The following is a 25,368-nucleotide window of genomic DNA, read 5'->3' on the forward strand; positions in this document are numbered from 1 at the left end:
ATTATACAACAAATGAGAGAACGGGGCCGGGGAATGAGATSCTGGAGTGAGACTCAGGAATTTCTGTGYTTTGCACATTTGCCACCATCAGATATTGTATTTCTGTTAAAAGGGAAATAATTGCCTAAATGTAGGCTRAGGACTGGAGAAAGCTGTAAAACAAGATAACTGGGAAAACAGAAAAAAGGAGAAACAGCACTTGTGCTGCAGGGAAAGCTTCAGGTGCAGCAGAGTGGAGCTGTTCAGATGGCAAATATCTGATGGATGAAAGGCTCCTTTTCAAAGCCGGGGGCTTTATCTCKCAGCACACACCTTCCCCAGCCTCTGAACGCCTTYAAAATGCACATTCAGGGTTATCASAGCCCTTCCAGTCTCACCCCATTYGCCAGGRTATTGTTCCATCCATTTAATGGAGATGGGGAGCTCTCCTGACATCGGTCACGAGTGCCTCGGACTGTTGCTGCCAGTCTGGGCYGAGAGGGAYGGATGATGGATGATGGGTGATGGATGATGTGCACTGGGACATSACGCCTTGGGGACACTTTGCATTGAACATTTTTTGCAGGATTCCCCWGGGTTTTTTATCAGCTTTCCCCTTTCTCAGTTCCTTTCTTACTGTTTTTAKTGTTGCTTGCTCCATGATTGAAGAATAAATAAATGGAAGTGTTTAATAATTTGTTGAGCTGACATTCTGATAGTCCCACTTCTTCTAAAGTTCTTTTCACAGATTTCCATCCTTATGGTTGGTGCCTGACCACTCCTCAAGGCAGCTGAACTAAGTGTGTACAGGTACTGATGTTCAGAGTGTCATTCCCATGGAGGATCTTCCAAACGGGAACAGAACTGCCAAGGTGTTCACATTCACCCTTGCTCGTTTTCCAACAGAGGGAGAGTCCTCTGAAACTCAACATTCTCTTACGTCTTACTTCTTCCCTCTTTCAGTGGAAACCCAGAACTTCAAAAGTGTTATACAGAACCAAAAACAAACAAAAAAATTAAACAGCAAATGGAAGCTAATTTTTGGATAGGGAAAATTAGTTTAAAACTTGCTTGATCCTGAGTTTAACCCTTTTCTTTTGAGTACTCTCCTCATTCTAATTGCAATAATCACCAGATAGTGATTTTGACTGACAATATCTCCATTTTTTTACTCAGGCAGTAAAGCCTAAATTATGCAATCAACTGTCTGTCGCATTATTGCTTCAACCTGGTGCAGAAACCTACCCCAGACAACCATTCTATTTTAAATTAGGTGCACTACATCTTTCCTAACAAAAAAGGATCAAAAACTCCTAAATTTGTGAGTCATCATTGTCTAACAGTATCCAATTGCCCTTTGCTTTATTATTCTTCCATGGATTAATGGCATTACGTAACCCTTTTCATCAAGTTTTTGGGACATTTATGTCTATCTCAGACATTTTTGTTCCACAATATTATTTTCTCTTTGTCAATTTTCACCTCTGCATCTTCACCTGAACACTCGTGGCCAGCTCATTTTTGATGATCCTGAGATGTTTGCTTGTGGGTGAAYAATAATTATTTCTGCCAATATTATCACGCCAGTTTTGGCATTTATTATTATTTTATCATTGGCATTGCCTTCCATTCCTTTGGGACCTGTGCCACCAGCTTCACTTCTTCCAAATCACACAGAAAAAATGTTTCATTTCACAAGGTGCTTATTTTACTTTAATTTAGATCCAACAGTCTGTAACAATATCCCTCCATCACCACTTTCACTGGCTTTCACATTTCCTTCCCAATAAATCTGGGCTGTTACGTGAAGTTTTACAATGCTCTGGTAATGACTTCATTCACTTTAATTTCCCAATTTATTGATTAATTTTAGTATTAATTTGGGTTAATTATATGTCTATTACCAACTGAAATGAAATTTCTTACTCAACTCCAGTACACTTTCCAGGCAGCACAAGGTCATTCTGCAGTCAAGTATTCCTTCCTTGGAGCACRGTTTTCCTGGAATGAAAAAAAGATTTGGGAAAAATGCAGAGCGAAGAAAGGAATTCTTCATTTGCAGCTGGATGAAAGCACCGACCACAGCAAAGCTGAAAAAAACTCAAACAAGCAGAAAAAGATTAATTCTTCAGTAATTATTCTTCCTGCTCAAATAGATGAATTCATGATTTGTTGATTTTTCAGGCCAAGCCTGCAGTGGGTGCTTGTTTGGGGTTTTTTTCACTGGGAATGATTRTCCTTCTGTGGTCAAGTGTTCCTTCCTTGGGACACAGCTTTCCTGGAGTGAGTGATGCTCAAGAAATCTGTGGAGTTAGAAAAAAACTCCTTCCTAATCTGTATTTCTTCAAGAATGCAGTTCAATATTAGCTGCAAGGATAAATATTTTCCAAGGCTCTGCAGAGTTGGTAATTTAAGGGGTATTTTGTAGAGGATTTGTTGCTGGTTGATGTGAATTACTGTGAATGTCATTACCAACATATCTTTACCATAATCCACAGTTTTCCTGATTGCCCAGGGACGGTGCAGACACTCCTGAGTGTCTCCAACCTTGGCTCCTCAACTCTTATGATCACATTTATCCTGTTTTTAGGGAAAAACATTTTCAGTGCTCTGTGGCCATTCCTTATTCGAAGGTCACAATTTAATGTTTTGAGATTTGAATCTTTCATCCTAGTGATACAAAAGTCACCCCTGGGTGCAAATTTAGAGGTGACTACGAGTTGAAATCCCATGGAGGTGACAGTGGCAATGGAGGTCACGTGGCTGTGAACTTTTGAGTTTCCCACACTTGGATGGTGTTGGGATGAGCTGAAGGGTTTCAAGAGCATCCCTTCCCCAGAGCTGGGCAGCACTCCCTGAATYACCACACAAAAACAGGTGCGAGGAAATGACTTCCTTGGCACTGGYGCTGTTCACATCTCTGAGCTGTGATTACAAATATCGGAATATTAAACATCCAMCCGAAGCTCCTAAGCCTTTAATCCTTTTGTTCCCTTACAATAGCCATCTATTATTTTTCACTGGTAAGAAATGCAAAGCTCAATGATATCCAACGGTATCATGTCTAAATAAGCAAAAAGCTGGCAGGGAATCAAGAGATAATAACRGTGCCTTTGCTTTGTTTCCTGCTCAGGAGCAGTGAGAACGCAGGAATTGGCTGGAGAACCATCTGCAGCAAGGACAGGGAAAGTCAGGTAGCAGCAGACGAGCTCTGACAAAAAATCTGCAAAGGGTCAAAGCCCTGATTTCAGTCAGCAGCTCCTTCCAGAATTATCTTTTCCTCTCTCCAAAAGCTGGGGCATAATCTGTCGTTTCAGCTTTTGTTCAACAAAAACATGAAAAAACTCCAATATATTAGGTTGGAATGCTGGATAATGAAGTTAGGACTTAATAAGGTGCATCTTGAGTGTTATTTACTAACTGGAGGTTTTTATTCTTTTTTAGGTTGCTGTCATTATTGCAGCTCTGTAATTTCACTTTAAAATGCTTTCTTTTTATGATTATTATTATAATTATTAACCTAGATATTAACCCTCCTTTAAAAACTAAATAAAACTAAAACCTTAAATAACTAGAGTTTCTGGTCCTCCTGGCTGTAAATGAGTATTTGCAAGCCAAGAAATAAGAGTCCCCAATTTTTGATTTTTTTTTTTTTTCTTAAATAGCATCAGAAAATCCACCAGTCTATTTTGGACCTGCCTGGTGTATGAGTCAAGGATCTTTGGAGTTGGCAGACTCCTGGGCGCCCCGGTGCTCGGTGCATATGTGTCTCCACGCTGGCACAAAGAGGTGCTTGTGWCAATATTTATTTTCTTATAATTTTATTCAGTAAGCCTTTGGACAGCCTAAATTYAGAGGGGCGGTTTGGCCTCTTAAATCCAAAAATCTCATTTGCCTGTAGTGGAATTTTTAAAGAGTGTCTGCTTTAGTTAAGCTCATCACATGTGAATTTATCCACTTCTAGAAGGCACAAAATTAATGACGTGCCTCAGGAGATTCAAGAGTTTTCCCTGTTTTTAAAGAATCAAAGGAGAAGGAAGRACAGCATTTTTATAAGGATGTAAAACCTGACACAGGCTTTTTTTTTTCCCCTGAAACCATTCCTTCAGCTTTTCACCAATTAGGTTTCACAGGAAGCAATACYCATTTTCTTATTCAAAACTTTATTCAAATTTAAGTTGAATATTAACCTTGATATAGCCAGGTGCAGAAAACATCTCTGATGTTTCTAGATCTGCTAGCAGCAGCAAAAATTCCTTTCTGCTGGAACACCCTAGCTAGAAAGGAACATGGAAAAAAAAATAATACGAAGTTGAGGGGAGAAATATTTGAGAATAAAACCTGACAATCCCAGTGAAAAGACCCCCAAACAAACTTGGTCTGAAAAATCAACAAGTTGTGAATTCACCAATTTGAGGAGGAAGGATAATTACTGATGAATTTAACTTTTTTCTGCTTGTTTGGGGTTTTTCAGCTTTGCTGTGGTCGGTGTTTCCATTCAGCTGCAAATGAGGAAWTCCTTTCTCTGCTCTGCATTTTTCCCACAGCAGATCCGGGAGGATGCAGCTGAGAGTTACTTTYGACTTRGTGCACGATCAGGAGCSAGCAATTAGCTGGAAGCAAATATTAATTCTGCTWTTCCCCTTCATTTGCAGGCACTGAACTCCATCCTGCAGTGAACATTGTCAGCTACAAATGTCAGGTTCAAATCTCTTCCTCACAGGAATTTCAGAATATCCCTGATGCTCTCTCATTACAGATTTAAAAAAATAAAAAAGCAGACAATAGATTTTGATCGAGTAATAGTGTCAGGCACATTTTGATATTCCCACATATTTACGCGCGAATGGCCAAAGGAAAATCCTTTTTTTTTTTTTTTTTTTTTTTTTTTTTTTTTTTTTTTTTTTTTTTTTTTTTTTTGTGCAATCTTGTAATTTCTTTGTCAGTTGAGAAGGTAGATAATAAATATTGGCAATACATGAGACTCGGCTCTGCTAAGAGCTACCCTTGCTATCTCGAACAGCAGCAGTTATTAATTTCCAGACATAATCAAGTGATTTATATTCATGATTATGGTTCAAACCRTCCTGACACTTGCTCCTTGCACATCAGACGCCTTCTCGCTTCGTGCTTTTTGTGTTCAGCAGCGATTAAATGAGAACGAGAAGCTTTGGGGGTTTTTTTAGGAGTATTGTTGTAAGTTTTCTCCTCTGATTTCAGGTCTTAGCCACTGAGTCATCACCTGAGCAGTGTGTTCTGCACTGACTTTCTGTAATTATTGTTGTGTTTTAGAGATTCACAGAAAGTCATTTCCTCATTCGCACTGAGAACTGCAAAATTTATTCTTCTTTCTGGTGATCCATTGGAATTCTTACCTTTGTAATCATTATCCTGATTAACACTGGCCTCTAACTTGGCCTAATAAAAATMATAAATAATTTGGATTCCATTCTAATGTTCATTTACTCTGCCATATTTTGATTGCTCAGAGTGGTATAGCAATGAGGATAAACATCCATTGTTTTGACATAAAGAAACATATTGATCCACAAAAAATAATTTCTATACAGTGTCTATTTGCATTTCTTTTAGAAGAACTGCACATACTTTGAAAATGAGCTTCAAATATGTTCTGCTTCTCCAGTGCAACGAAATGACTCAGTTGATATTATTTCTCTGTCTGTTTGGTAAACAAAATCAAAATATTTTGGTTGTCAATTACTAGAAAATGAAAACTGCTTTTGTCTGAGACGGAGCTCACAGCATCTGATCTTGAATTGTGATGTGCTTTGGGAAAATGACACAACATGGGATGAATCCAAATTCATTCTCTCCAGAGTCTCGTTGGAGGAAAATCTATTTTCAATGCATTTGAGAGGCTTCACAGCTCCTTGCCTTGCTCAGCTGAATGTCTGGAGGAGACTCCAGGTCTCCAAAAACAGCTCGGCTTTTTCCTCCCTTGGATATGAGCAAAGCTACCATGGAGAGCTCCCGGTTTGGAGCGCGGGGATTGCAGGGCGGGCTCAGCCACGAAAAGGTGGAATGTGGGGATCACAGGAGTGAGTTCCCTCCGGATCTGTGCCAGATTCCCTTCCAAAATATTATTATTATTATTATTATTATTATTATTATTATTATTATTATTATTATTATTATTATTATTATTATTATTATTATTATTATTATTATTAATACCAATAATAATAATATCAATAATAATACTAACGTTCCTGACTGGAATGGTCACTGCAAACAGATTCTTACAGGAATTAAGGACTGCAACTGTAATTTACATTAAACATTTGACACCAAAACAGTGAGAAGACAAATCTTATTAATTTGCAGAAAAAAGTATCAGGAATTTTTATCTCTATTTCTATTTCCAAGCATGGTCCCTTAGCTGAAACCCCAATTATGAGCAGAGCTGACTGAGGGAAWACAAGCAGGGAGCTCACCCTGCCCAGCTAACGAGCTTTGCAAGTTGTGTGGGATTTAATTAAAAATGGACCTGTTCAAAGCAAAGAGATAAATGTCTCTTTTTAAATGACTGCATTTTTAACAGAACCTAATTTCCTAGATATCTTTCCTGGGCCATTCTCTCCAGCCTAGCCTGTACCTCTGGGCTTCTAACAATTCTTCTTCCCAGCTTTTTGCCAGAAAGGCATCAGCTCTGAATTCCTGGAAACCAAAGCAGGACCTGGCAGAGATCACGCTGCTCCAGCTCTGGATTTAAAGGAGCTCTTTTTGTCTTTATGGCCTCTCAGTGTCCCTGAGGGAGGAGCCTTCCCTGTTCCTCCTCCTCAGAGCTGCATCTCACACCTCACTGTGGAAGCCCTGATCTCTTTTATGGAGAGATGAAAAAGCACCCAGATGGGAAAACCTCCCTGAAAACCTTCGTGTTCCCTGGGGGATGGATTGGAGAGCTTTGGGGCACCATGGATTCAACAAATGGTTTTATGGATGGCAGGGAGATTGTTGAATGAAACCCATGGAATACACTGTGCTGACCCCAGAGTTTTCCTGGAACAGATAAATGAAATGGAGAAACTTTGGGAAACCCAGTTAGGGGTGAAGAATTCATATTTAGGTTACAATTGAAGCCTCTTTGCTAAAAAAAATTTCACTTTTTTAAACTTTTCTGTGATAATCCTTCATATTTTTCATCTACTTTTGACATTTTTTATTAGCATCCCATGAAATCTGTTTATATTGATTTAAGGTTCATATTTTATAGTTAATCCCAATAAAAATTTTAATGGTCAGAGATTTGATTCTCTCCTCCAATGAGTTCAACAGCTCTTTCCCTCTTTTGGGAATGTTTAATGACTCCTTGTGATGATTAAAGCAGAAATAATAGACAAACCATTATGAGGGCTCCACGAAGGTTAAAGTAACAAAGATATTGGAAAAGAAGATATTAAAAAAACCCAGTCATGCAGCCTGGATGAGCTGATTGGCATTTTATGGCTGCTTTTCTCTCCTCTGCAGGATCCGATGCTTCACGTTGAACCCCAATATTATTAATTAACCAGCCATCCTCAGGGCTGAAATAATGGCAGGGACTGGTCCAAAGAGTGCCTGCAGATTGCTCGTGGCTGCCATTGGCCCAGGGCTTTGCAAACACAGCTGAGCACATTTAATAGCACCTGTGATAGCACAGCTGATAACAATAGCTCATTACAACAGCTTATAAAGCCCCAGGGCTGGGGCTCAACTTCATTGTCAGGAGTGGCAGATGAAGAAACCACAGGGGCTTTAAGGTATGGAATTCCTTTTATTGCTTCTGAGGTGCTGGAGAGCTTTATCTCGCTGGGGAGCGCTCATTAAGCAGCAGAGTTTAGATTTATTAATTATAAAATCTTAATTCCGATGTTTGAGGGTTCAGAGGGAGACCATGAGAAGAAACAACTGAAATTCAATGAGATAGCTGGGGAGGGGGGAGGCCTTAATCACAAGAACCTAAATAAAATCTTACTTTTCAGAAAAATGCTTATTAGATTTTTTTTTATTTAGGATTGCATCATCTGGGGCAACACAGCAAAAGGGGTTTTTAGGTTGGATAGAGGGAGGGTGATGGATTAAAATGGCAGTAGGAGCATAGAATGATTTAAACTGTTATTTCATGCACAAAATAGTTTATTCTAAAGTACTTTTCACTCCTGTGAAAAATCAGTAATTCACTCAGGTCATCACTAAAATGTGTTAAAGTGTTCTGATGTGCCAGTGCAATGCACAGGTGCTCTCWCACTTTCTCARCTACAAAGAACCAATTTRTCTGCATTTAACTCTGCTTTATGAGGTTAAATACTCTTAACCAAAAGCTGAATGCAGTGGTAGCTCCCAGTGTGTATTGATCTGGCTGCTGAGATTGGTTTTAATTAGTTTTAATTGGTTTTAATCCATTTGATTGCTGTTGAACAGCTCGGTGTTAATGGTTCTGGGTTTTCTGAGCCAGGTGTGCAGTCTGCTGGGCACAGCACACCTTGGGCACCAAAAAAATTTAAAAGGAATTTGGGAAAACCTCGTGTTTTTCACAACTTTTTTAAGGCACTGACTCCATTGAGTTRTTCTCCCACATTTCAGTTGGGAGCCACTGTGCCATGAGCCTTCTCACAAGCTGCTCTCCCACTAAACAAATAAACAATTTACCTCTGTTCCCTCTGCCTCGCCTTCCCCACATGTTCTGAACATGCTCTCAGAGTTTATTGGGGCTTGTCTCAAGTACACTTTGAACAAATGAAACAGAACAGATGTGTGTTTGCTCTRAAGRAGWAAAAGGAAAAAGKGGRACAATATTTTATTTGTTTTCAGTTTCAGGAATCTTAGTAACCTGTAGGAAACTCCATGGTTAATCTCAGGAGTAAATTGCTCTCTGTGTTAAGTGGTTTCCAGGGAGCAAAATACATTTTCAGTGTAATAATTTCATAATCTGTGCTGGGTGAGTGATCCTGAACTGGAGATTTATTGCCCATAGTCTTTAARGAGCMTTTTATTTAAGCATCAGGATTAGGYGATRTGGTTTAAACCTGAATAATTCATAAATGTTGCTGATTTAATAAATCAGTAAAGAAATCTATAGAATTTCAAAGCTGTTATTTGTGTTTAACATTTACCAATGGGATTTTTCTGGGTTTCTAGATGGGGAAGAAATTCAGTGGGCTGGAGCTCAGCCTGATTGTCCTCTTCTCCCTGGTGACCGTGGTCCTCTGTGTCCTCATCGGGCTGATGGCAACAGGACAGCCCGGGGTGAAAAGTCCAGGTCAGTTTTCTTGAAAATKGAGTTTGTTTGAAAACTTCATTGCTTCCCCAGGCTGGGAATGTCCAATATCCAACCCTGAGTGGGATCTGCTCTGCTCTGACTCAGTTCTGTTCTTATCCTTATCCAAAAGTGAATCATGGCCAGTCCTTCCCTTCCTATGGATAATGCAATCAAAGTCACCGGTTATGAACGTAATAAACGGTGTGACTCAGGATTTATTGTCATGGAAAGTCTTTTATCTCTCCCTCCCATTACTGGACTTTCTTTTGGAATATAGAGCTCTGATAATTTGAATTTTTTTGGAGTATAAAACAAGATGACACTGCAAAAAGGTCTCCCTGATCCCTACTCCATGTAGGAACAGCCAAATTGTGTGGAACATACATTATAATCCTAAAATCCCACAGTGTTTCTTGCTGATGTATTGATACATCAGGAACAACTTGTGACACTGAAATTATCAATATCACCCACATGCTCAAAAACTGTGATGTGGARTTGTCACTTCATTGTGAGCCATTTTCCAAAGGTCAAAATAAATCCTGTAAGCAATGTTTTATAGGGATTTGAATCCATGGTGCTGTTAGAGGTGCAGGAGGGTGAGGAGCAGCAGAAGGAGGTGCTGGGTCCAGAGGGACTCAAGTTATTCCTGCAGTTTAGAGATCCTGGCAATAACCCTTCCTTTATTTCCCTGACAGATTTTTATCCACAATGTCAGAAGATACCAAYAGAAGAGAGAATTGACTGCATCCCCGATCAATTAGCAACAAAGGTCTGGAAAATATTAGAAAATTGACTTTATCTCATAAAACCTCCTGCTTATTAAAAAAAAAAAAATGTAACTTTAAAATGCAACTCTACTAGATCAGATATTTTTCTTAACCTTTTTAAATCCGTGATTGCCCCAATATTTGCAGAGGTGTTCAGCTCCTGTCCAGCCATTCCAGCCCATTGACAGAAGGTGTGATTTCTTTGGTTTAGGGGAGAGGTGGCAACAGGCAAAATTACCCAGGCATCAAGCAGTTGTAAAACATAAAAAGTAATTTTTTTTTTTAAATTATTCTGGACAGTTTTATTTCAAAAGAGTCATCTCAGACTGGATGAGGCTTGGAGCAATGTGGGATGGTGGAAGTTTGCCTGCCTATGGCAGGGGGTGGAATGAGGTGATCTTGAAGGTCCCTTCTAACCCAAACCATTCCATGATTTTATGATGGCCTTTATTTTTCAGTGTTCTTACATTTAAAATTATACTATTTTATAACAGTCTTGAAATACTTTTTTTTTTCATTTTTATTATGGATTTTCTTGTTTTCTGCTGGATGCCTGGCATCTTTCTTTGGTTTGGAGAGGTGCAGCTTAGGAGAAAAACCCAGTGTGATGAGGGTTATTTCTGTCATTCATGGACATATAAAAATTGTTAACCAGCTGTCTGAACCTCAGAGGAAATTCCCCTCTAATTCCAGAGCTGGCTGTTGTTAGAGCCTCTCCTGCCGTGGGTTTTGTTATGATGTGTAGCTCAATAAAGTCCTGCAGGGGACAGGTTAGGAAAGGTTCAAATCACAGCCTGCTTCTTGACTGCCTGGGTTCCTTCCCTGCCCCAGGAATGTGCAGGAGAAGCTGTGCAGATCATTGAAATGTGTAATTACTGCCCTGGAACTGCTCACCCCACGTGCAGTGCTGCAATCCTCAAGCAGGGAGGGAACAGCTCTGGTGGCAGCTGCAAGGCTGGGGGGAGAAAGGATTAAAAATACTCAAATTGTGGATCCTGGTAGAAAAGGAGATGAGAATTGGGATGCTGAGGGTACCTGATCTGGAATTAGAGGCAAAATAAATGATTCCTGAATATCAGTGAAGACCAGGCAGCAAATTTCCTAGGGCTAGAGATAAACATCACCTTTACTACATGAGGAAAGCTGGGAGGTGCAGAGTCCCATCCCAGTGATTCCAGTCACTCCCGTGCACGTTTTTCCCTGGAAATGATTTGGTTGTGTCAGGTTTCACCAGTACAGCAGAGCTGTAAAACACAGGTACCTGCATGGAATAACCTCACCCTTCTGCAGCCATGTGTACTGATGGCTTTCAGAACAAACAGCAGCTGGGMAATGAGGATGTGGCTTAGCTGATTGAGAAGGTTCAGTGCCTTGGTTTCACTGAAGATATCCAGAATGGAGCCAGAAAATGAGTGGGATTGCAGAAAATAGAAGTAAATAAAGGAAGGAAAGGGGAAGGAAGGAAGAAAAGAAAGAAAATAAATAGATTTACAGTGTAAAGGGTTTTCTCTTATCCAGGGCTGTTCCCAATCCAGCCTTGGCTTCCCTGGCTGTTGGTAGCCACTGTGCTGTTTTTACAGCCCTGCAGGGATCACCTCGTTATTCACACCAGTGACAGGTTACTGCCAGGAAAAGATCCAGCTGGGAAAATATCACTGGACTGGGAARTATCTGCTGGAAATAGTTGAGAAGTATTCGGGAGAAATGGCTRGGGAAGAGAAAAGGGTGTTTAGGARGCTGGGAATGTGGATGMTTGAGCYGCCAGGTTTTAGGAAAATCAGTTTTTTCTGGTTTTAATGGGATGGTCACTGGCCTAGGAAGGGAGAAGAGGATGGAGATAGGAAATCTGTTTGTATATTTAGGGTATTCCCCTATATATRAAGGAAATTAAGTAAGAGAATAAAGCTGTGATCTTGGAGAAGTCAGTGCTTCCTCTCCTTTACTCTGCAACAGTAAAAAAGGGGAAATGGGGAGTTTTAGTGGGATTTGGGGAGATGGAAAGGGAGCCTGGGTTTTCAYAGCCTTACCAAGGGCATCAACTTGTGTGTCATAGTGGGGGGACAATGAGTCCCTGCGTCTCTCCTGAACCATGTTTTTGTCTTAGACCCTGATGAAAATGACAGCAAGCATTTTCTGATGGGACRAATCCATGGCAGAGAGACAAACATTTACCTGTTTCGTGAATTTGGGATTTATTTTGGGTCATTTTGAGCGATTCCTGGGCTCTGTGCAGGCACTATCTAATAAATGCACTGAGACTCCCCAAACCAGTGGCTCTGTGAGCTCCCTTGGGGCTTCCTTCAGTACCTGATTGCTGGGCTGGAGCTGCCTTTTCTTTTATCTGTTCAGAGGCTCTGGAAAGAATTGGGCTTTGAAAATAAACTGACCAGGCTGGGCTCTCTAACCCCAAAACAAGGACAGCAGCAATGAAGATTTTGGGCAGTGCCTACCTATTTTCAGCTGCAGAGTATTGTAAATATTTATCACAAATACCAAAAGCATTTGAGCTCAATCAGATGAAGGCAGAAAGAGTTTCTGGCAGTGGGCAGGTGAGGTTTTGGAGGTGTCCTTGTTGAATTTGGATACCTGGGATCACTGATGGACGTCACCCTTTGCTCTCAGTGAGAGTTGTATTRCCACTGCACTTCGCCCCAAGTAATGAATGGAAGTTTAAGGTGAGAAAATGGGTGGAAACTTAGAGATRAATTGTCCAAATCTTATCTCCAAGCATAAAGCTCACACACAGAGCACATGAGCAAGTTAATTTCTAACAGCAAAGCAAAGGAATTTCAGTATATTAAACTAATGAATGGGAGAGTAAAGGTTGGTGCCACTACACTGRGATAGAGGTTTCAAACTGGTTTATTTTTGGGTTTTGTTGTTTAGTTGATTWTCTTTTTAAATAACTGATTTATCTTAATTTGAAGCTCTGCAGAAAGAGCCTGAGCTTTTCTGATATTGGAAAATTATATTAAAATGTAGTTATTATACACAGTGTTCAATCATGCATATCTAGATGTTTATTGCATGTCAATCCCACAGTAAATTTTACCCCCTCTCCAGTGTGTGACTGCTGGTCAGAATCTGCAGGATCTGTCACAGCTTACATGTTTCAGTAATTCTTTTAAAATGTTTATTTTACCTGTGGATCTTGTGGTTTAAGAAAGAATGCTTGTCCAATAAGCAAGTTGACTCTGAACCAGAAAAAACTCTCTTTAGTTRTTCTGTGCCACTGAGTTTGCTCAGTAGGGTTTTTCACAGGAGGATTTGATCTGCTTGCAGATATTATTGAATGTTTGGGGTGCAAAGCACTCCATGTGCACTTTAGCTGGTCTGGTATGGGTTGATTTGTGTAAAATCAGATGTTAATTTGTTAATTTGTGCCCTGCTGTCCCCATTCAGAGCACCTGCTCCCTGCGTGGCTGCTGCTGGAGCCCCCAGAGCRACACCAGCGTGCCCTGGTGCTTCTTCTCCCCGAAACACGGCTACAAGGTGAAGGGYTCCCAGAGATCCACGCAGGCAGGTGAGCTCGGGGTGAGCCCCCCATCCCCACCCCCTCATGTCCCATCCCACACAACTCCTGGGGTTTTTCTCCCAAGGCTTTGAGGCCACRTTGAAGAGGCTGCCATCCCCTTCCCTCTTCGGGAACGACATCCAGACYGTGCTGCTCACGGGAGAGTATCAGACCGCTAACCGCTTCCGATTCAAGGTCAGCCTTCGTCCTGCTCTGCTCCAAGGGTCGTYTTCTCTGTGGGATGTGAGGTTGGCTGTGCAGGGAGGGCTGGGTTGGTCCTTCTGCAGCACTGTCATAATTTCCATTGAATTCCTTTCATTGCCCTCCCTGCTGCAGCAATGCTTTGGGTTAATGGGCTCTTGGCACGGTGGGAATCCTGCATGGAAAATCACCGAGACCTTTGAAAAGCTCAGCTTTCCTCTTCTCTGCCATTTGTCCTCATCACAGGAAGATTTCGGGCATAAATGCATTTATTTACTTTTTATTTATGGCCCGGTCCCATCTCCCAATCATCTTGACAGACATCATTAGCTTTTCCAAGGATTTGTGTTTTCAATGGAAAGCTCCATAGTTTGTGCAGTATATGTGGGGTTTGAGGGAGGCTTTGGGCTGTTGTGGGTTCCTGGTGAGCCATGGAAACACTGAGTCAGACATTCTGAGGAAAATGGCAGAGAATGAGTAATTAAAGTTGAAAGCGAATAACAATAAAAGCAGAAGAGGAGGCTGGGATAGGAATGGAAATCCCTGAGTCAGAACTACATGTAAATGCTGTAAAATATTCGAAGTGGGGATCAGTTTGTAAAGGGCTTACATTTGTGCTGTGTAAATGTGTGCAGCTCACCGACCCCAAGGCGCAGAGGTTCGAGGTTCCCCATGAGCACGTGCAGCCCTTCACGGGGTCGGCAGCCCCCAACCCCAACTACAAYGTGGAGCTGCGGCACGACCCCTTCGGCATCGTGGTGACCCGTGCCAGCAAGGGCCGCGTGCTGTGAGTGCTGCTGGGGACACTTGGGGACACTTGGGGCTCTCTGAATGCCACTGGGAGCTGTCCTGCCACACAGAGTCCACCTCTTCCCTCCTTTTGATGGGTGGATGTCCCTCAAGGACTCCTGGGAGCAAAGTCTGTCATAAGGGAAGCTCTGTCTGTTCGAGGTGTGGCTCTCTGAGCACTTTCCCTCATCTCAATGTGGGGAATTTTTATGGGCTGAGGGACTCTGTGCCAATGCTTCAAACCATGTGGGGAAACTCCTCGTTGCAGCTTTTATCTCCTTCGCTACAATCATGCTGGAGTTCTGAATCACTAAAATCAGGGTGCCCTTTGGAATCCCCAAAATCAGGACGCCCTTTGGAGTCCCCAAAATCAGGGTGCCCTTTAGACCTTTGGTATCCAAGGGTAGCTGATCGTGTCAGGCTGTGTGTAAAATATTTAATGAGCTTGAACGTTGAATTCTCTTATCCCATTTAGGTTCTAAAAATAAATAAGCTAAACTCACCAACCTACAGGTGTCCAAGTGCCCTCAGAGAGGGAAAGTGTCAGGATGAACATAATTATTAAATCAGCCAGCAATGATTACCTGTCACAGGGCTGGGTTACCTGGATTATCAAGGCTTCAAGTTTAATTAATTGAAGGTTACTTTTTGTTCTTATTAGTATTGTTTTCTTGTCTGGAGTCCTTTGCAATGATTGATTTGCAAGCACAGAGGGCACAGAAGATGGGCTTGGCAGTCAGTGGGGCCTGACTGATTAAACAGGTACAGGAAGGGGGACTGGACACCTGTAGAACCGTGTTAAAACAACTCCTGGGAATATTGTCTACRTTTTTCTTAGGCTTTTGTCCAATCTAATAAAAGCATTTGCATTTGGGTCTCTAGAGAAAAAAATGACAGCGATGTTGGACTTTGAGTATCTCAAAGGAAACTGTTTCTACTGTGGGCAGCCCCTCAGAGATAAATCCCTGAAAAATTCATTTGCACAAAATCACTGATTTTACCCCAATTCTTAAACAGCCCAACAAAAGAGAGGCCTCTTTATGAAAGGACAAGTGGGGACTTGAGCTGTGATAGTTCAGTATCAGAATAATCAGGATTTTGGCAAACTCTGTGCTTTTCCATCATCATTTGTCCCACCAGAGGCCCCAAAAGAGAGTTCTGATCCCACCAACAATTGGAAGAAAACCTGAAAGATCTGGGTGAAACCCCAACTCTGTCATCCAGCTCTGGCTAAAAGGAGCATAAACTGTTCTTTCGACAAATTCTTGTTAAAACTCTTCCTTTCCCCCTTTWTTCTTGCCCCTCTCCACCAGGTTTGACACGACCATTGGTCCCCTGCTGTACTCTGACCAGTTCCTGCAGCTCTCCATCAAACTGCCCAGCAGCAACATCTACGGCGTGGGCGAGCACGTGCACAAGAAGTACCAGCACGACGTCAACTGGAAGACCTGGCCTATGTTCAGCAGGGACACTGGCCCTTCTGCAGTGAGTTTGGGGGTTTTCCCCTCRTTTTTTGCAGCTCTCTAACCCAAAMCTCTCAGGCAGTGATCACACCMGTGTATCCACTATTTCCTTACAGATTTTTCAGGCAGTGCATGTTGTCCGTGAAAGCTCAGTGGCACTGGTAGATGTTCCCTGATTTTTGTGTTTGATTCSAACTGTATTTCTRTTARTAAAAYCAGATAAACAAGGCTGGAATTAGCCCCAATTTCATGCTAAGATTCTCCTTTTGTGTTGGTGAGCAGGGGRAAATCAGAGGATAAACCTTGATAGATGAGTCTTCAGGCCTCTGCTGATAATCAGAATAAATAACACACTAAAAAACAACGATGTGCCCTGGTGCTTTGCTGTGTGTTGGGTTTAGTTCAGATGGGCCAGGTTGCTTCAGGGACACCCTCGTGGTTCTCAAATGATGGAAAAGTTCTCTTCAACAGCTCTTTCCAGAAAAAAAATATGTCTGTTAGCTGTTACTTGTTTCCATCGTTTTTCTGGCWGTCCCTTTATGAAACAGTTTTTGTCATCCCCATTTTTTGATAATTGTAAGTTTATTTTCACCATTACCTCTGCTTTGTAAAGCAATTCCCTGCTTTGAGAAAGAACTTTTTTTCTGCTGCAATAGGAATGATACTGGCAGAAACAAGAGGGTGAGATGGCTGTGTGGAGTTAATTAATAATCTGGAATTTGTACCCATTGTCTTGAGATTCYCTCTCACTCTTTTGTCTGGTTTGAAGATAGCTCTTCACTGAAKGGCTCCACTGAGTGTAGGCTCATTAAGATAAAAGAACAGTGAACAGAGCTAAGTTAGGCTGATCTCAAATTGCTCAGGTTCTGTTTCCYGTTCATTTGAACTGGATTTGCTTTTTCAGGAGAAAAAAATAGAACTATTGCAACAATAGTTAGCATTTCTACGGGGTTTTGTTGCTAAGAATAACAACAGAAATTAAAAAAAAAAATATTAGCAAGGAAATGACAAAGCAGCAAGGCACTCTCCTATTTCCATGGATTAGACATCAAAATTATCACCTTGCAGGATTAATAGAAATGTAGATTAGATGCAAAATCTAATGTAAAATTAGATGTAAAATCTAATCTATGGTGAGAGGGGATGGGAGCACAAGTTCTCCWTGATGAGCACATTCATTCCCCAGAAACAGAGCTGCAATATCTGCCAGCCTGCCTGGAAATCCATCAGAGCTGCTCTCTATTTATTGGGGAAACTCTTGTTTTAATGGGAAATAAAGGAGAATAACACCAGGARAAACAGAACATCTAAATCAGRGAAGTGGCAGGATTTAAATTTTTGKTTTTTGCTCTATTTTGAGAAGTTTCAAGTTCCACCTGTTATATATTTTGAAATRTTCCAGAACAGATCCTGTTAGATTTTAATGAGCTTTCCTGTTCCCTTTATTATTTTAGGCAATGGATAATTTATATGGAGTCCAAACTTTCTTCCTGTGCTTGGAAGACAACACTGGAGCYTCCTTTGGTGTTTTCCTGATGAACAGCAATGCCATGGGTAAGGAAGGTTTCTCTGTGGCTGAGCAGTGCAGTTAAATTTCTGTTAAAATTATCTATTGGGTTGTGATCAGAACTGAACTGATGTAGATGTCCCTTCTTAAAAACACCCCCAGATATCTGAGAGCCCCGTTACCCTGTGTTTAACAGTATTTCCCACACACAATGCAAGCAGTGGGTAACTCCCAGTTAAATAGAAGATTTTTTTTGGAAATCTTCCATGGCAGAAACTTATCCAAAGCCTGTACATGTGTGTGCTGGAATAAARGATTAAATTTGTAGTGAACAAGACTTGGACGTAAATGTCCTTTAGTCCCTTCTTTTATTTATATTTACAGAGCTCTGCTTGAGGCTGGAAAGTTGCACTAAAAATTAGGAGATAAAAGGTTCAAACCTTGGATTTCTTCTGATCCTCTTCTCTGTAGGATATGARGGAATGGAAATATGGACACATAAAGAATTACCTGATTTCCCCTTCTCTGTCCAATTCATGGTTTTGGGTTCTTCAGGCATTTTGTGGTTTTTACTCCAGTAAACTCTCTAATAATCCATTTGAAAACAATAAAGCTATTTTAGAGTTTCCTGTTGCTCAGAGCTGTTTTTGTGTACTCTTGTCTGGCAGAGTTTGTGGTGCAGCCTGCTCCAGCCGTGACCTACAGAACCATCGGGGGCATCCTGGATTTCTACATYTTCCTGGGGGACTCTCCAGAGCAAGTGGTCCAGGAGTACCTGCAGGTACCTTCACCCTCAGGGATTATGCATTGAACAGATTTTCTTTAAAGTGCTTGGGATTTATTTTATAATATTTTTCTTCTCTGGGTGCTGGAGTGGAGACAATCGAGGCTCAAAAACTSCAGAATTCAATAATCTGTAATTCGCATCATGGTCATTAGGGCTGGAGATGATCTCTTGAACAATTTATGTTTCCTTGCTTATGTCATAAGGACAAATTATGTTTCATTATATGTAATGTATAAATATATAAATTGTGTTATGCTATACATCCTGTTCATATGGTAATATTATGGGCTATACAGTGTGTTTATAGGATGTCCGGATTTTATGATCATAAGATTTCACTGGGTGCCTTTTGCTCTTCTTGAGACCTGCTCAGGTTCCAGTGATACTTAAAAAAACATGTCCCAAAATAGTGGTAATTCCTAAAATAAATAAATAGTAGGGACAGAATACTGAGTATGGGAGTGAGCTGCTCGTTTCATGTGTGGTGTTCCAGCAGATTTGAGGAATGGGGGTGGGGGAAAGGGGCTGAGGTGGCACAAATTGTCCAACATCACRTGGGGTTTTTGCTGTCCCCTGGCAGCTTGTGGGACTGCCAGCCCTGCCCTCCTACTGGAGCCTGGGGTTCCAGCTCAGCCGATACGGATACAGCTCCCTGGACGAGGTGAAGGAGGTGGTGAAGAGGAACAGAGACATTGGGCTGCCCTACGTGAGTATGGGGTTTGGGCAGGGGGCTGAAATCCTGGTGTCCAYAATGGGTTCATTTTCCATCTGTTTGGATTGGGAAATGGGTGGTGTCAGAGGTTTTGTGTATTTTGATGTCAGACCCGTTATCAGACCATGGAATGTCATTATCAGACCATGAAATGTGGTGAGGCTTAACCACAGTAAGATTTATTCAAGCAGTTGGTTGTAATATTTTTTCTTTTATTCTTTCCAACTCCATCCATTTTTCTTCTCATTAAACGTATTTTTTCACTGTCCTATGGATAGTTATGGGACCATATATTATTCTTATTTGACAGCCAAAGGTAAAGTACAATTAACTTTTAAAATTAGATTTTACGGGACACGCACATGATGCCTTCAATAGAATAAAAAACCTTAATATTAAGCTAATATTTGGGAAGAAAATGGACTAATAAAAAACTTTACCCRTCACTTCTCACGGAAAAGCTGAACTCCCTTCCCTTTCAGGATGCCCAAGTCATTGATATTGATTACATGGAGGCAAGGAAGGATTTTACTTATGACAAAGTGAAATTTAAAGACCTCCCTCAATTTGCAGCTGATCTGCATGACTATGGACAAAAATACATCATCATATTGGTAAGCATTTAATTATTCTTTTTTTTCCCTCATAAACACCTTCATTTCAGTTATTTATTATTATTCTTCTAAGTAATTTTTTCAATCATAGCCTGTCATAATTGATGGAATATCCTGATTTCTTTTTTCTTGGCTGTTTTCTAATTTCTTTAGGATCCTGCTATTAGCACCCAGAATCTGGCTGATGGGAGTCCCTATGGAAGCTACGTCAGGGGAACGGAAAGGAAAGTCTGGRTTAACGAACCAGATGGAACAACACCATTGATTGGGGAGGTAATTGTGGTTTTATTGTGGTTCTACACATTGGAACTTGATCTGTTGTCCCTGCTATGATTTRATTTCCCTCAGGGGACTTTTCTGCTAGTGAGAGCAATTTTTGTAAGGTCGCTTATAGAATATAATCCTCAACCTTTCTTTCAAATTTTTCAAATCCTCAACTTTTTTTCAAATTTTTCATTAAAAAGGTATTTTTTTCCTTGATTTTGCATCTGAATTAATATTTTAAGTGTTTCTTTTTTGAAAGAAAAACAGAATTAAAATTGCAATTAAAATTACCTTTGTTCACATCAACCCTTAATTTTGTTTACATTAACACTATTTTTTTTTTTTACATTAAATGGTAATTTTAAGGCTCAAGGGACAWTTCATCAGCCAGCTCCTGTTTATTTCCAGAGGCAACTGAAGAGCCTGATCCCACATTATCCTTTTCATTTATAACCTTAACTTATATTGAGAATTTTCTCAGCTGTGTATTGTTTCTTGTAGGACTTGCAAGAAAAAGAATTGAAAAATCCAAAGTTAAATTCTGACTCTTTCTGTGTCCAACCTGAGCAGATCTATGATCCTAGAAACTCTTTTTATTCCCACTCAAAGTGTAATTAACTATTTCCTTTTGAATATTCCAGGTGTGGCCAGGGGAAACGGTGTTCCCRGACTTCACCAACCCTGAATGCACGAACTGGTGGGCAGAAGAATGCAAATTGTACCACGATGAGGTGCCCTATGATGGGCTCTGGATTGTGAGTAACACAATTTTTATTTATTTATTTAATTTTTTTTTTTTGGTGATAGCAAGGTTTATTACATTAAATTTTTATTGAATTGAAAAGTATTTTTATTGTCAGAAAGGAGATATTTGCTATTAATAAATCCTTCAAGGATAACAGAATGGAATGGAAGGGTTTTTTTTTGGGAAACCTACTTAAGGCAGCTTTATTCCACCCTGCATCTTTCCTTTCCAGGACATGAATGAAGTGTGCAACTTTGTTCAAGGCTCAAAACGTGGCTGTGCACAGAATGAATTAAACTACCCTCCTTATACTCCCAGTAAGCCCAGCTACTTTAAGCAGAATAATAAATTATCAAATGAAATATTAATTGCCTTCAAGGAKACAACATAATTTTAATGCTGTTCTTATGGGTGGGGTTTGGACTTTGCTACTGGCAGAAGATAATATTGATGTGCTAGCATTTGTATCCTTCAGTGATTTATAGAGCTGCCTTTTTTGTCAAATAATTAGTGCATACTGTCATTGCCTTCATTATGTCTGAAAAGGTAACGAGCCTCCTGCACTATCAGGAGTTTTTGAGTTATTTKTAGAACCAGCACAGAGTTCACAGTTTGTATTAATAGCAGGTTTAAGTAACCTTTGCCAGCGTGTTGGCAGATGGTGATTCAGGAATTCAGAGCACAGTTCTCAGCTCCTTGGGTGGGTGCAGAGTGGAAATATCRGGCGTGGAAATATCACAGAGCAAAGAGCAATCAAGCCAAGAGCAGCATTTTGGGTTTGGAGTAATTAAACTGCCTGAATGCAAGAATAAARAGAAAAAAAGGGGCTTGGATTTTATAAATCAGCAATGAAGAAAAGTTTGGAAATATTAATAATAAAAATATAAACATAAATATATTATTAGATATAACTTAACAGTGCTGATTTTATTCCTTTCTTCAAGGAATTCTTGACAGGCTCATGTATTCCAAGACGGTTTGCCTGGATGCAGTGCAGAACTGGGGGAAGCAGTATGATGTCCACAATCTCTATGGATATTCCATGATCTTATCCAGTCACAAGTAAGGAAAACATCCTAAAATCCCAAAGAAAGGTTTAGGAACAGTCCATGTGCTGCGCTTTCCAAAGCACCATGGACTTTGACTCCTGAAGGAATGAGATTCCTGGGAAATGCTGTGTTTGGTTTAAGCCAATTAAGCCAAGGCAAAATACACAGCCTGGGGTTGGTAGGAAAAGCCACAAATTGGCTGTCAGAGCTGTGTAAAAAGATTATTTCATATGAATATTTCAAACTTTGCTAAAACACACCTGCAAAGGAGTCCCCATCCCTGTGATGAATGATCAGTGCAGATCAGTATATATCTGCTTTATACAGAATTRTCMATGTCTGAGCTGTTTTTTCCTCCCYATAATTCYGATTTCATTCCTTTCCAGAGCCATTGAGAAGGTCTTTCCTGGAAAGAGAAGTTTCCTGATTTCGAGGTCGACATTTGCAGGGTCGGGGAAGTACTCGGGTCACTGGCTGGGGGACAACGCAGCCACGTGGGATCAGCTGAGATGGGCAATCCCTGGGATGCTGGAGTTCAATCTCTTCGGAATTCCTTACGTAGGATATCGCTTTGTGTCATCCTTTCAAAGCAGATAATGGATCATCTAACCAAGATTATTTAGCCAAACACTCTCTGAAGAACCACTTACACTGTCACCTCAAAATGAACCCTTTTTAGGACTCTCCTTTGCACATTTCCTTTCAATTATCCCATTTTGATTTAGGCCATTTATTTTGACTTCTGTGGCTGTGGTGAGAGAGATGTTTGTAGTAACAAACATATTATCTTATATACCCCAATCTACCTCTCTAGTAATGTTTCATCATGAGTTAGGAATGAGTGAAACGATTCCTGGTTTTCTTATTTCAAATTAGAGACATCCATTTGGAAAGTGAAATAGCCCATTTCCTTTTTATTATTTAAATTTCAATGGTTTTGATGGCTTTTCCCCATTCTATGCATATTATCACCAATGAGAAAGGTAAAAGTTTGGGAGAATCAGATTGATGGGCAGTTTTAATGAGGTGTCAGCTTGATTTTTTTAAATTTTTTTTTTTGACAGCATGGCTGGATTTGAAAGAAGAAAGGTACAACAAATGTGTTGAACCTTTCAAGGTGCAGAACACTGTACAGCCAACAAATTCTGATTTATTTTTTTCCTTTTAAGATTGGAGCAGATATTTGTGGTTTCAGTGAAAACACCACAGAAGAGCTGTGCAGACGATGGACCCAAGTGGGAGCATTTTACCCATTTTCCAGGAACCACAACTGCGAAGGTTTTGTGGTAAGTTGGGCTTTCTGTGGATTTATGTGATGCAATCCCTTTTTTTTTTTTTTTATATCACCTCTATAATCATTACTGTCACTGAGCAGTTTGAAAACAGAATTGTCTTTATGAAATATGAGGTGTGAGAGGCTGRGTTTCAGAAGGGTTAATTGAGAATACACTGCTTTGGTGACAGTTTTATAAATATTGGWTGCACTGAGGTATGTGTGAGCCATCAAACCGGCTCCTGGGAGCCCCCTGGCATGAGYCTGACTGCCAGGAGGAATCCTGGAGTAACCCTGAAGGACAAGGAGGGATGTGCAGGGCAAACAGCACAGAGGGACAGGACGGGACCAGAAAGGAAAAGCCAGAGCTGGGCTGCCCCACTGAGCCCCAGCCTCTCTTAAACAGCTTTTCAAGCCTTTGGCACAGAATTTTTGAAAACMTGGAAATGATAATGTCTGATTTTTGCTTCCAGGACCAAGATCCAGCTGTGTTTGGGGCCGACTCGGTGCTGGTGAACAGCTCCAAGCACTACCTGAACATCCGCTACACTCTGCTGCCCTACCTGTACACKCTGCTCTACAAAGCTCACCGCTACGGAGCCACGGTCGTGAGGCCACTGCTGCATGAGTGAGTCTGTTCATCASCCTCTGGGGTGGTTTTATGGCCAACAGGAAAATCAGGCACATTTGATTTGGCTGRGGGGCTTTCGAAGCACCTACCCTGTGAAAATGCACATTGGGATGTGTGTAGATGACTTCCCAATTAATGAAATCCCATTTTGGTGTAATCAGAAGGGGGTTTTTATAAACATTCTGTAGTGGGCAGTCAGTACCCTGATGGTGTAGATCACAAAAACTCAGTTCCTGTTCTATCCTTCACATTTATCCAGGTTCTACTCTGATGAAACCACGTGGAGCATCGACAGGCAGTTCCTGTGGGGCCCTGGGCTGCTGATTTCCCCTGTTCTTGAGCCGGTAGGTTTGGCTGGTTTGGGATCTGCCTCGTAACYATGGGCCATGCTCAGCCACCAGTTCCCTCTCCTTTATTTATTGCTTCCAGTGAGAGAGCCCACAGCCCATTTTTTACTCCTGCTGAAAAGGAAAATCTCACAGTTTAATCCCATTCCTGTTTTCCACTCCTCTATGGAGTCAAAACATCTGGTCTCATTCTGCTTTACCTCATCTTCACATCTCTGAATTTCCTTTGGAGCCAGCTTCTCTGGCTGCATTTCAGCTTCTCTGTGGTGCAACAAGAAAACAAAAATATTCTGCCTTATTCTGTGGCAGAATCTTGTAAATAATGATTTCTCCTGCCACGGCGAAACATAAAACATTTGTTAAATACAGAGAGGGAAAGTGAGAATCTGAAAGGTGCCAGCCCCGAAAAATGTGGAAATAAAGAAGATCTAGAGATGCTTTTGGGTATGRTTTGATTCACTGGGTTTGAAGCGTTGTGACTTTGGGTGGCTTTCATGAGCTGCCACTTTGCAGAGCACAGTTCAGTTCCATCCCAGCAGCTTTGCAGGAATTGAGTTTGGGGTTGCTCTCCCTGCTCTGGGCACCATCCTAAACACCAGGAAAGAGAACAGCAAAGTGCAGAATTATCGATGATTTCCTCACAGTGGACTTTATTTTATTGCAAAACTGAGTTCCTTTGATTAAGCTGAATTATAAATTGTTTTTTATTCTCTTTTAGGGTGTGGAGCGCACCCGTGTGTACTTTCCTGATGCAGTGTGGTACGATTATGACACGGTAAGGGAATGCAGGGGGTATTATGGGATTTTACATAATTTTCTAACTGGGAATGTGATGAAATAAGATGGTCAGCCCAAAAGAAAGTCTGTGGGGTTACTTTGGAGACAAGGCATGAAGGGTGGTGGGCTAAGCACAAGAATCGATGCCTCAAGAGAAGACTCAAATTTGTGACATTAAATCAGAAAAATAAGCAATTGTTTTACCTGTGTGTGCCCATTAACCCATAGATATTTACACCACTTAAGCTTTTGTTCATAAGGAACAATTTTGATGAAGCTCAAAACTTGAGCAAACAAACACTCCCAGCAGTGAGTAATCCAACATTCCTGTTCTCTTTTCCACCTCTGTCATCAAGGGTGAGCCAATCCTTATGAGGAAATTATGGCACGATTTACCAACCCCAGCAGACAAAATGGGGCTGCACGTCAGAGGAGGATACATCTTCCCTGCTCAACAGCCAGGCAACACCACAGTGGCGAGGTAGGCTTCCAAATGGAATATTTTTATTGGTTTTCCCCACAGCTGAGGACTTTTTAGGTTACAAATAAGCAGCAGTCTGTTGTATTTTGTATTTTTACCTTGAAATGGGGGAATAGCTGGGAGCCAAACCTCACTTCCATACCTTCAGTGAGGAGCTGTGGTTTATTTGCATGGAAATTTGTAAACTCACTGTGTATTTTAATCCA

At 40.9% G+C, this 25,368-nt stretch overlaps 1 protein-coding gene across 1 annotated transcript in view; it reads left to right on the forward strand.

Annotated features, from left to right (window-relative positions):
• The first annotated feature begins 9,117 nt into the window (after positions 1-9,117).
• The window catches only part of LOC130584424 (maltase-glucoamylase-like), a 38,089-nt gene continuing 21,838 nt past the window's right edge, over positions 9,118-25,368 (forward strand). Inside the window, exons 1-20 of the mRNA XM_057384390.1 lie at positions 9,118-9,238; positions 9,937-10,010; positions 13,411-13,531; positions 13,608-13,717; positions 14,359-14,510; positions 15,826-15,997; positions 17,430-17,529; positions 18,151-18,263; positions 18,850-18,975; positions 19,464-19,595; positions 19,749-19,868; positions 20,501-20,614; positions 20,837-20,921; positions 21,549-21,666; positions 22,040-22,211; positions 22,823-22,939; positions 23,400-23,554; positions 23,817-23,901; positions 24,623-24,679; positions 25,038-25,162. Of these exons, the coding sequence (XP_057240373.1) occupies positions 9,118-9,238; positions 9,937-10,010; positions 13,411-13,531; positions 13,608-13,717; positions 14,359-14,510; positions 15,826-15,997; positions 17,430-17,529; positions 18,151-18,263; positions 18,850-18,975; positions 19,464-19,595; positions 19,749-19,868; positions 20,501-20,614; positions 20,837-20,921; positions 21,549-21,666; positions 22,040-22,211; positions 22,823-22,939; positions 23,400-23,554; positions 23,817-23,901; positions 24,623-24,679; positions 25,038-25,162 (2,369 nt within the window). The remainder of the gene's footprint in view (positions 9,239-9,936; positions 10,011-13,410; positions 13,532-13,607; positions 13,718-14,358; positions 14,511-15,825; positions 15,998-17,429; positions 17,530-18,150; positions 18,264-18,849; positions 18,976-19,463; positions 19,596-19,748; positions 19,869-20,500; positions 20,615-20,836; positions 20,922-21,548; positions 21,667-22,039; positions 22,212-22,822; positions 22,940-23,399; positions 23,555-23,816; positions 23,902-24,622; positions 24,680-25,037; positions 25,163-25,368) is intronic.

Source organism: Malurus melanocephalus, unplaced genomic scaffold (assembly GCF_030028575.1).
Source record: "Malurus melanocephalus ecotype Western Australia unplaced genomic scaffold, MMel_1.1 scaffold_706, whole genome shotgun sequence".
Lineage (NCBI taxonomy): Eukaryota > Metazoa > Chordata > Aves > Passeriformes > Maluridae > Malurus > Malurus melanocephalus.